The sequence below is a fragment of the Mus musculus genome, chromosome 9, assembly GCF_000001635.26.
Source record: "Mus musculus strain C57BL/6J chromosome 9, GRCm38.p6 C57BL/6J".
NCBI lineage: Eukaryota > Metazoa > Chordata > Mammalia > Rodentia > Muridae > Mus > Mus musculus.
Genome location: NC_000075.6, coordinates 77,205,772 through 77,218,410, shown reverse-complemented (window position 1 = coordinate 77,218,410; position 12,639 = coordinate 77,205,772). Strand labels below are relative to the sequence as shown.

The following is a 12,639-nucleotide window of genomic DNA, read 5'->3' as shown; positions in this document are numbered from 1 at the left end:
CAGCTGTCTATCTGAAGAGAGAAACCAATATCCCTGGCATTTGGGTTTTCCCGTTGGGCCCCTTTGGCCAATGACTCAACTAGATTTAACTCATTCATGGCATAAGAGGCTTTATTTGGTGGTGAACAATGTTTAGCTGGGGCATTGTCTTCCCCATTATTTGGTTACTTCACTCAGATTTTTTCTCATATATATGCACATAGACATGTACACACACACACACACACACACACACACACACACACACACACACACACACGAGAAAGTCTCTCCAATACTAGGTTTACATATGGTCCCCAAATAGCCCTTAGTATTAAGTAATTTTCCAGCCCATATTTCCTCCCTTCCCCCTTTATCCATCCCCTTTTCATTTAATTTACTCATTCCAGCCTTCCACCTTTCTGTAACTATATATTCTATTTCCCCTTACGCTGTATGTTTTGACAACCCCAGTTTTTATTTGTTAAATCTTTGGTTTGCTTTGCAAGGCACTGAGGCAGCGTGGAGTGCTGTCCCTTGTCCCTGCTGGCTGTGAGCCACTGGGGAAGCTGCCTCAGGTAGGGAATTTGGTATCATACGAGTCTCGAATTTAAATGATCAACTCAAGACCAGCATGAGATGAAATCATGGCTTCTGATATTGAATTTTATCATATTCCAATTTCTATAGCTCTATTCATCTCCAGCTTTTCCAAACAACTCATGTAGTTCTATTTGACTAAAACATAGAAGGTGTTAAATTTCCTTTGTTAATATCATTGATTAGAAAGCAGAAGTATTTATAGTATTAAATATAAGATTAGGACCAAGAGATTGGGCCTCATTTCCACTATGGACAAATTGTGGTGTTAAAACTGTTGTTAGCTAGGTATAGAGGTCTATCCAGCAATTCTACTACTTAGGAGAGGGTGGCAAGAAGAGCATGGGTTTCAGGCCAGCTTGAGCTACATACAGATGTCAAGCCTATCTTAGGCTATATAAAGAGACCTTGCCTAAAATTTCAACTTAAACCAGCCTGAAACTGTTGCCAAATTTTGTGTATTATAACCTATGCTTTCGTGAATGATGCAAGTATATATTAAGAGCTCAATTAAATGTTTGGCATATTTACTACTAATGGCTATGTAAAAAGACAAATATTTAGAATTTGTAGCCTAACATCTTATTGTGGTGTTTATTGACCTATCTGTCTAATAATAAAAAATTAACATGGACTAATTTTTCTTTTTCTGAAATATGCTGTGGAAAATAACTCATTTTTTCATCTGATAATGTGTCATTTAACTTGATAGACCTGCCTACAGTTATGTCTTATTCTTGTCCCTTTTCATCTCCATTCTTGCTTTCTGGTTACCCATTCTAGCAATACAAGACCATGTCAAGCTACAAGGCTTTTGCAGCAATCCCTACAAACACATTGCTCTTGGAACAGAAGGTTAGTGTTGCTTTCAAAGCAGAGTGATGGTTATGTTTCTACTATTCCTTTTTGCTATGTGCATAAAATCTCTCCTGAGAAAATGTATGCTTTCCACTTATTCTACTTAAGTCAAAACTGCTCCTAGTTGAGAATCCTGTGATAAAAACATTTTAGTTAGCATAATGCCTGACATCCTAGTGATAACTAGGGTTCAAGTATGATCTCTTAGCTGTCTTGTCCACTGTCAAGCAGACTTGGAGGTTTGAATCAGAATTCAATATATCCTCCTTCTTTGGAAATTTAAAATCTATTATGTTTAAGAGTTTCTACCTCTGTTTTCATAAACAAAAGTCAATGGAATTATGTGCACAACTGGCTAACTTGTTCATTGACTGATCACGATTTGATAGATATCAGCTTCCATTACCATGCTATGTTCATACCTAGCTTTAATACCCAAATATCTGATATAGCAGTACAGACTCTACCACCAGCCAAATCTCTTCATCTATGCCTGTCAACTATTGGTCCTACCCTTTTCCCTTCTGATTAGCAGGAAGATTGGTGATAACTCCTAATGATGAAATAGCTTTCATATAAATCTATGTAGTTTTGCTTTGCTTTTAAACATCATCAATTATAAAATTATAGGATGATATATATTTTAATAAGTTAATTACATATGTGCAAGTGAAATCACTTGAAGGATTCACATCAGAATGAAAGTGAAATTGTTCACCAAGTATGGGAAATTGTAGACTTCATATGTTATTTCACGGTGATTTATTTAGGCTATTTAGCAATTACTGCATTAAGCTATTTTTTAACATAGCTAGTAATAGTGCTTCAAATATTGTTGCAATCATTTGTCAACTGTGAACTGGTTCTCATCCAGGTGTAATTTTGATAACAGGTTTATGAATCATCATTTTTATTTTCTTATAATGATGTAGAAATTGAAGCCTTTGTATGATAGCTAAAAAGTAGGAACTATGTGGAAAATGTTTAGTAACATAAAGTCAACATTAAATGGGTAACATTTCTTGTAGCCTGAGTTTATGGTAATAATTCCAGATTCTCCACATGTGATCTAAAGTCTGTACTCTGTATGTAAGACTTCATTGATCTTCATGGCTATCTTCTGGAGAAACATCTGAGAGTTGGTCTCTAGCTCCTTTTTTGACTTTCTATCTTTCATACCTTGATAAAAGTTAAGATAGGATTAAAGCATTGGAGAGCATGGGAAGCAAGGCTTCCTTAGTTACTCATTTTCTCTTTATCTAGGGCCATCATGGCAGTGTTTAGGGATAGAGACCAGCTGCCAGTTTCAGGTGGTCACCTCTGAAATCTGATCATAAACATCTACCTTCAGAGACGTGGGAGAGGTTTTTCTTGGCAGCTTGGGAAAGCAAACACACAGCCTGATGTCTCCTTTGATACATTGTCCCCTGGAGTATGAGGAGCTGCATGCTGCTATGTAAACTTTCCATGTAGAAAAATGATAGTTAATACTCTCTGGGAATCTTTAAGATATGACTCCAAGTCATATTTGCTTGAGAACCTCTGACTTTCTAGTTTCCTTTTCTACTTTTTTGTTTTGTTTTTTAAATTTTTTTATTAGGTATTTTCCTCATTTACATTTCCAATGCTATCCCAAAAGTCCCACACACACTCCCCCTACTCCTCTACCCACTCACTCCCACTTCTTGGCCCTGGCATTCCCCTGTACTGAGGCAGATAAACTTTGCACGACCAATGGGCCTCTCTTTCCACTGATGGCCGACTAGGCCATCTTCTGATACATATGCAGCTAGAGACATGAGCTCCAGGGGTTACAGTTAGATCATATTGTTGTTCCACCTATAGGGTGGCAGATCCCTTTAGCTCCTTGGGTACTTTCTCTAGCTCCTCCATTGGGGGCCCTGTGATCCATCTAATAGCTGACTATGAGCATCCACTTCTGTGTTTGCTAGGCCCCTGCATAGTCTCATAAGAGATAGCTATATTAGGGTCCTTTCAGCAAAATCTTGCTAGTGTATGCAATGATGTCAACGTTTGGAGGCTGATTATGGGATGGATCCCTAGATATGGCAGTCTCTAGATGGTCCATCCTTTTGTCTCAGCTCCAAACTTTGTCTCTGTAACTCCTTCCATGGGTGTTTTGTTCCCAATTCTAAGAAGGGGCAAAGTGTCCACAATTTGGTCTTCGTTATTCTTGAGTTTCATGTGCTTTGTATCTTGTATCTTGGGTATTGTAAGTTTCTGGGCTAATATCCACTTATCAGTGAGTACATATCATGTGAGTGTTACCTCACTCAGGATGATGCCCTCCAGGTCCATCCATTTGCCTAGGAATTTCATAAATTCATTCTTTTTAATAGCTGAGTAGTATTCCATTGTGTAAATGTACCACATTTTCTGTATCCATTCCTCTGTTGAGGAGCATCTGGGTTCTTTCCAGCTTCTGGCTATTATAAATAAGGCTGCTATGAACATAGTGGAGCATGTGTCTTTCTTGCCAGTTGGGACATCTTCTGGATATATGCCCAGGAGAGGTATTGCAGGATCCTCCTGTAGTACTATGTCCAATTTTCTGAGGAACTGCCAGACTGATTTCTAGAGTGGTTGTACAAGCTTGCAATCCCACCAACAATGGAGGAGTGTTCCTCTTTCTCCACATCCTTGCCAGCATCTGCTGTCACCTGAATTATGGGTGATAATATGTTGGACATTAAAGATGAAAATTAATTAGTTTAACTTCTAATTTTATCACAAACCTATGTCACAAAGGTGTGTGAGGGATCTTGATGCAATTTGTGCAGTTCATATGAAACAGATTTTATGTTGTTTATTTTAAATATTATAGAAGAAAATTAATATCTTATTTTGGTATGATGGGCTATAAATGTCATGATACATGATTTAAAATAATGCTTTTCTAATGAACAGTACATTAGTATATAAAATTAATGTAGTCATTTGACCAAGATGAATTATTCTAGACCAAAGATACTTGGCATCTTCAAAAGCCATGAATTAAATGGGAATGATTTTAATTTTAATATCATTTGTATAATTCTACATTCTTTTAAAAAAATACCAGTGACCTGTAGGAATTATGTATACAATGCCACTAATCTTCCCCCCTTCAGTCAAAAGTGTCTCCTGTGATCAACAACAAAGCATTCATAGGATGCCCTTCATAGTGTTCACTGGCCACATTCTGGTTTTCACCTGCAAGGGATTTGGTAGCTTTGAAATAAAAGAACCTTGACAAAGACTGAAAAGGATGAGCTAGCTTCCTCTGAGCCTCTCCCCACCATTGTAGCTTTTAGAGATAGAGCCAATCAAGTCACATACAAACACAGAATGACCGCATCATTTGAACAGCAAAAACATGGAGCAGGGAAATTATAATTTTACACATTTCTATTAATTTTCTTATCGTGTGTTTTAAATCTCACAATTACTTTTAAATAATTAAAAAATGATTTCCTGTTTCCTACCTTACTTTTCTTTCCTCTTTTGCCCCTTCCTTCTATTGTTTGTGCCTTTCTTTCCATTCAATAATATTGGAGACTGAACTCAGAGCCTCATGCATGCTAGGCAAGCATCTATCATTAAGCTAGATCCTCAGGACAGCAAACTTTTTAATGTAAAGTCATGCTCATTTCAGATAACCTTTTAAAATGACACTGTATTTGCTTTTTTTCAGTGTTGTAGTTTTTCAGAAGTAAATCTGATAGCTTAGTCCTTTGAACCCAACTGTTTATACAGCATAATTCATCATGTCATTGAAGTCAAAGGGATTTACTTCTGAATTGAATGAGAAAATTAAGAACATTTAGAAACTCATTTATTTGGAAAGAATCAGTAATTTGGAATTAAGAAGAAAGTCCGTGTGCTCCATTTGCATGCATATTTGTGCATCACATGAGTGTCTAATGCCAGGAGAAGGTATTAGAGCCACTGAAACTGCAGTTGCAGACAGCTGTAAGCCATGTGAGTTCAGGGAATCAAATCTCCTGGTCCTATGGAAGAACAGTCTGTGCTGTTAACCACTGAGCCAGTTCTCTAACTCAGTGGTTTTCATCCAGTGGTCACGACCCCTTTGACAGTTGCATATCAGATATCTTGCATATTAGATTTTTACATTACAAATCATAACAGGAACAAAATTACAGTTATGAAGTTGCAACAAAATAATTTTATGGTTGTGGCTCACCACAACTTGAGGAAATATATTAAAGGGTGGAAGCATTAGGGAGGTTGAGAACCTCTGCTCTAGCTCCTAGAATATATTTAATATAATATTTTAAATTTTTAACACAATATATTTTGACCCATATTCATCTCTACTACTTCCTTTAAGTCAATGGTTCTCAATCCATGGGTCACAATTCCCATTGGAAAACCTCTATCTACAAAAATATTTACATTATAATGCATAACAGTAGCATAATTACAGTTATGGAGTAGTAAAGAAAATAATTTTATGTTGGGGATCACCACACCACGAGGAACTGTATTATAGGGTCACAGCATTAGGAAGGTTGAGAACCACTGCTTTAACTTCTTCTAGATCCACTTCCTACTTCCCACAATACTTATAGTATGGTCTTATGGCCTTTTGCATCCAATGGAGCAAGGCCAACCTACCAGGGGCTTAATCGTCAAAGAAAACCTACCCTCACTCTCAAAGCAGCAATTAACTGTCAACCACACCAGGTTGAGTGGTGTTCATAGACTGCTTTTCCCCCACTGTGCTAAAATCCTAGCTGCCTTGACCTTGTGTAGATCTTGTACTTGATACCACAAGTGCTGTGGATTCAGGGATATAACAGTTCTTTATGTCCAAAAGACACTGTTTGTTGTGGTCCTTCCTGACAACTGGCTTTTACAGTATTTCCACTCCCTCCTCTGCCTTGATCCCTGATCCTCAGGGGGAGGATGATATTATTGCTTTCCCATTTTGGTGGAGCATCCTGCAGACATTTATTCTCTTTGACCAGTAATAAGTTTCTGTGCAAACCTCTATTCACTGCACAATTCCCTAATAAGTTCTGAGAGCAACACTACTCTATCGCTACAATGATACACATTTAGAGAATAATTTTGCACTGTGTATATTCAGTAAAACAGTAGTAGCAGGTTTACATAATCTCCCAAACTGTGAGTTCTTGGCCAAGTTTTACAGTATCAAGTATCTGTTTCTTCCCATGGAATGGGCTTCAAACCCAATCAGAAAGCGATTGGACACCCCAATAACAGTCATGTTATTATTATCCCTTGGGAATGTCTTGCCATGCCATTAGGTATTAGTTATTTATAGCTCATAGACTCCAGAGCTGAGAAAGACTGTTGATAATCTGCCTCTCTAGCAGCCTAAAGAGCACCTTCTGGTACTTTGAATGTTTTCAGTACCTACTTTTGTCCTGTGACAAAAGTGGATAGTATTTTCAACAATAGGATCTCACCTTCAAGTTCTGGAGGGTGACTGTCTTTGTTATGGTTTCTATTTCTGTGAAGAGACACCATGACCACAGCAACTCTCACAAATGAAAACATTTAATTGGGTCTGGCTTACAGTTTCACAGATTTAGTCCATTATCATCTTGGCAGGAAGTATGGGAGCATGCCAGCAGGCATGTTTCTGGAGGAGCTGAGAGTTCTACATCTTGATCTGCAGGTAGCACAAGAAGACCATGTGCTACACTGGGTGTAGAGCATAGGAGCCCTCAGTGACACTCTTCCATCCACAAGAACACACCTATTCCAATAATACCATTCTGTATGGACCAGGCATTGAAACATATGAGTCTATGGGACCATTCCTATTCAAACCATCACAGTGATCAAGAGCTATAAAATGGCTTGCATTGTTTTATGGTCTTTAGTAATACTCTTACTAACAACTCAAGGGAAGGTATTTCACAGCTGCATCTTCTTATTTGGCAACCTATAACTTCTTGGATGAAAATTGTTCCCTATGTAGGATAATTTCAATTAAAGTATTTTATATTCATATGTGTGTATTATTGACAGATGGAATATTCTCTTTTTTCTCTTTTTTATTAGGTATTTTCTTCATTTACATTTCCAACGCTATCCCAAAAGTCCCCCATACCCACCCCCCCACTCCCCTACCCACCCATTCCTACTTCTTAGCTCAGGCATTCCCCTGTACTGAGGCATATTAAGTTTGTAAAACCAATGGGCCTCTATTCCCACTGATGGCCAACTAGGCCATCTTCTGACACATATGCAGCTAGAGACATGAGCTCTGGGGGGTACTGAGTAGATCATATTGTTGTTCCACTTAGAGGGTTGCAGATCCCTTTAGCTCCTTGGTTACTTTCTCCTGCTCCTCCATGGGAGCCCAGTGATTCATCCAATAGCTGACTGTGAGCATCCACTTCTGTGTTTGCTAGGCCCTGGCATAGTCTCACAAAAGACAGTTATATCAGGGTCCTTTCAGAAAAATCTTGCTAGTGTATGGAATGGTGTCAGCGTTTGGAGGCTGATTATGGGATGGAATATTCTTTTTTTTTTCACACCACTTTTTATTTATTTATTTTTTATTAGGTATTTATTTCATTTACATTTCCAATGCTATCCCAAAAGTCCCCCACCTGCTCCCCCACCCGCTCCCCCACCCACCCACTCCCACTTCTTGGCCCTGGCGTTCCCCTGTACTGAGGCAGATAAAGTTTGCATGACCAATGGGGCTCTCTTTCCACTGATGGCCAACTAGGCCATCTTCTGATACATATGCAGCTAGAGACACGAGCTCTGGTGGGTACTGGGTAGTTCATATTGTTGTTCTACCTATAGGGTTGCAGATCCCTTTAGCTCCTTGGGTACTTTCTTGCTCCTTCATTGGGGGTCCTGTGATCCATCCAATAGCTGACTGTGAGCATCCACTTCTGTGTTTGCTAGGCCCTGGCATAGTCTCATAAGAGACAGCCATATCTGGGTCCTTTCAGCAAAATCTTGCTAGTGTATGCAATGGTGTCAGTGTTTGGAGGCTGATTATGGGATGGATCCCCAGATGTGGCAGTCTCTATATGGTCCATCCTTTTGTCTCAGCTCCAAACTGTTTCTCTGTAACTCCTTCTGTGGGTGTTTTGTTCCCAATTCTAAGAAGGGGCAAAGTGTCTACACTTTGGTCTTCGTTCTTCTTGAGTTTCATGCGTTTAGCAAATTGTATCTTATATCTTGGGTATTCTAAGTTTCTAGGCTAATTATCCACTTATCAGTGAGTACATATTGTGTGAGTTCTTTTGTGATTGGGTTACCTCACTCAGGATGATGCCCTCCAGGTCCATCCATTTGCCTAGGAATTTCATAAGTTCATTCTTTTTAATAGCTGAGTAGTACTCCATTGTGTAAATGTACCACATTTTCTGTATCCATTCCTCTGTTGAGGGGCATCTGGGTTCTTTCCAGCTTCTGGCTATTATAAATAAGGCTGATATGAACATAGTGGAGCATGTGTCCTTCTTACCGGTTGGGACATCTTCTGGATATATGCCCAGGAGAGGTATTGCTGGATCCTCCGGTAGTACTATGTCCAATTTTCTGAGGAACCGCCAGACTGATTTCCAGAGTGGTTGTACAAGCTTGCAATCCCACCAACAATGGAGGAGTGTTGCTCTTTCTCCTCATCCTCTCCAGCATCTGCTGTCACCTGAATTTTTGATCTTAGCCATTCTGACTGGTGTGAGGTGGAATCTCAGGGTTGTTTTGATTTGCATTTCCCTGATGATTAAGGATGTTGAACATTTTTTCAGGTGCTTCTCAGCCATTTGGTATTCCTCAGGTGAGAATTCTTTGTTTAGCTCTGAGCCCCATTTTTTAATAGGGTTATTTGATTTTCTGAAGTCCACCTTCTTGAGTTCTTTATAGATATTGGCTATTAGTCCCCTATCTGATTTAGGATAGGTAAAGATCCTGTCCCAATCTGTTAGTGGCCTTTTTGTCTCATTGACGGTGTCTTTTGCCTTGCAGAAGCTTTGCAATTTTAGGAGGTCCCATTTGTCGATTCTCGATCTTACAGCACAAGCCATTGCTGTTCTATTCAGGAATTTTTCCCCTGTACCCATATCTTCGAGGCTTTTCCCTACTTTCTCCTCTATAAGTTTCAGTGTCTCTGGTTTTATGTGGAGTTCCTTAATCCACTTAGATTTGACCTTAGTACAAGGAGATAGATACAAGGAGATGGATCAATTCGCATTCTTCTACATGATAACCGCCAGTTGTGCCAGCACCATTTGTTGAAAATGCTGTCTTTTTTCCACTGGATGGTTTTTGCTCCCTTGTCAAAGATCAAGTGATCATAGGTGTGTGGGTTCATTTCTGGGTCTTCGATTCTATTCCATTGTTCTACTTGTCTGTCACTATACCAGTACCATGCAGTTTTTATCACAATTGCTCTGTAGTAAAGCTTTAGGTCAGGCATGGTGATTCCACCAGAGGTTCTTTTATCCTTGAGAAGAGTTTTTGCTATCCTAGGTTTTTTGTTATTCCAGATGAATTTGCAGATTGTCCTTTCTAATTTGTTGAAGAATTGAGTTTGAATTTTGATGGGGATTGCATTGGGGATGGAATATTCTTAATCATGGAAGCTTGTCTAAATCCCTTCCTATCACATAGGGCACAACCAGAAGGCTGATCCGAGATCATCCTTACAGTACTATTTTAGGATCCATGCTGAGGGTTGCTTTGACAATAGAACTCACATATAGAACTCATCTTGCATTGTTTAGCAATTAACCCTCTTCAAGACACATTATATACACAGTATGCTTTTATGCCTGGGACATAATATAAGTGGCAAATAGAATTATTTTAGGAAAATAAAGCTATTTTTGAAAACAATATTTTCAGTAAGTTAGAACTCAGCCATTCTTTGTAATGAGATGTTAAGCTATCAGTAAATTATGGGATTGGCTTCAGCTCTATTACCTCTGGACAAAACCCATCATTTTCAAGGAATACATTTTGTTGGCAGGCAACATAAGGTTTCTTAACTTGTCTATATCAGTTGTTCTTTACGTGGGTCCCCTAACAATTGGCTATCTCTGATCCTGCTGTTGGATCCCCTTCCCCTAGCTAGACTGTCTAGTCCTGCCTCAGTGGGAGAGGATGTGTTTAGTCCTATAGCTACTTGATGTCTCAGTGGAGGGTGGTACCCATGGAGGGCTTTATGAATGAAACAGTTTTACCTAATTTCTTTTAACCATGTTTTAATAGGAAAAGATAAATATAAGGCACATTTTAATGAGTTAACTTCAGCATCTTTTGTTTAGGCTTGCATCAGTAATCATTTCTCTCCATCATATGGGAACATGGAATACCAATAAAAATGCCACCTGCTATAAACTTGGTTAAGATAAGTGACTTTGTTATATGCATTAACCTTAGTCACAATGTATACACTTGTCTATTGCATAAAGTGTTTGAGATCTTTCTAATTTTTTAATAATTCAAGTCTGACCGCAATAAAGAAAACTTTAAAGTTAAATTGTGGGAATGTACTAATATTCCAAGTAAATAAATCATTTTCCTTACAATTTTTAAGGTAAAAATTTCTTTTTTAAAAAGGAAGAAATATCTATATTAAAAAATCGTATGTACATTACTATGTTATAAAAGAATAATATTTTTCTATGGAGAGATACTTTTTATTTGGAAGGAAGTTCATATTCTTTATTCCTGACCTTCCAAGCATCCGTAAAGATAACATGTTTATCTAGTTTTAGACACACTTTCCCCAATAAATGTCATTACTGCCTGACATTTTAATGATACATTTTAATTTATAAATAATTGTGTCTTTGCTAGATTCTGGAGTTGTTCAATATTAAAAAAAATAAAGTAAAAATATAAAAATAGTTGTTTAAGTATAAAGTTAAATGGTTTACTTTCCCATAGCAGAAGGATACAAGATAGCTATTTTGAAGATTATAATGAAAACTGTCATATAAAAATAGTAAAGCAAAAAAAAAAAAACAAGGAAAAATAATAAGTTATAGATTTGGTTTGTCTTCCTGTCAGGTCAATTTATCTTAAGCTGTCTGTTTAATATTTCAAAACATGGATTGCTAACTGAAATCTGATTAAATGTAAGTCTTTAGTGAATGTTTTAAATTTTTTTGTGGTTCAAAAATAATCTAGTTGTTAATTTAGGACATGACCTACACTACAGAGACATCAACTAATATTCTTTATTTTAAAATTAATGAAAATATTTCCAGGATTCAAATCTGTACTGATTTGTTATACTCAAGTACTGTCAGATTTGCATTACTTTAGAGCACTTGTGACTACCACTTATGGACCTGTTGGTTCCAGGCTTTATGTATGTATCAAACTTACATCATGTCCTATCTTCTCTTTCCTCTCTCCTTTCCTTGAGGTGAGAGGTGAGAGGTGAGAGGTGAGAGGTGAGAGGTGAGAGGTGAGAGGTGAGAGGTGAGAGGTGAGAGGTGAGAGGTGAGAGGTGAGAGGTGAGAGGCGAGAGGTGAGAGGTGAGAAGAGAGAGGTGAGAGGCGAGAGGTGAGAGGTGAGAGGTGAGAGATGAAAACTATAGTTATCTGTGGTATAAGGATAGATATGTGGAATGCAGGTAGAGGTTATGCTGGTTCAGTAAAACTATAGTCAGTCATAGGTTTTCTTTTGAGGTCTCTAACTTTACTATCCATGGGTAGTTGGCTAGATTTTAGTACCAGGTATGATTTTCTTTTTATTGAGTTAGCCTTTAATCAAATTAGATAGCTGTTTGTTAATTCCAAGCTATACATGCTACTACTGTACCTTTAAAGTTATTGTGCCATATTGGACATTGTTGTGGTCACAGGGGCCACAGCTCGATGGGGCTGTTGATTGCTTCCCTTCATTGGAAGCTTTCCTGGAGCCTCATGGTATACATGAAAGCTAGTTCTCAGGAAGGAGGCTTCTAGATCCAGCTCAGGTTTCTGATCCCTGTGTCCAAAGTGCAAGGTATGCTAGGCTGTAGAGACTTTCCTTTCACCTGTGGGAGACAAACAAAGGCAGTATAATGTTTTGGAAGTCTATTAGACAACTTTGACCAACAACTCAAGAGGGTTTCTCATGACTGGTGTTTGGATATCTGTTAGATAGTCTATGGCTCTTGGGGAAAGCATTGTCAGCCCAGATGGCAGAATTTAAACAATATGTATGTGATACACCAGCTTTTGT

At 38.2% G+C, this 12,639-nt stretch overlaps 1 protein-coding gene across 69 annotated transcripts in view; it reads left to right on the top strand.

Annotated features, from left to right (window-relative positions):
• Positions 1 to 12,639, top strand: part of Mlip (muscular LMNA-interacting protein) — a 250,699-nt gene that overhangs the window by 134,372 nt on the left and 103,688 nt on the right. For 31 of the 69 annotated variants that reach the window (XM_017313568.2, XM_017313572.2, XM_017313574.2 and 28 more), the window contains one exon: positions 1,363 to 1,434. The exons of the other annotated variants lie outside the window; for them this stretch is intronic. In XM_017313568.2, coding sequence (XP_017169057.1) covers positions 1,363 to 1,434 — 72 coding nt within the window. The remainder of the gene's footprint in view (positions 1 to 1,362; positions 1,435 to 12,639) is intronic. 69 annotated transcript variants of the gene reach the window in all.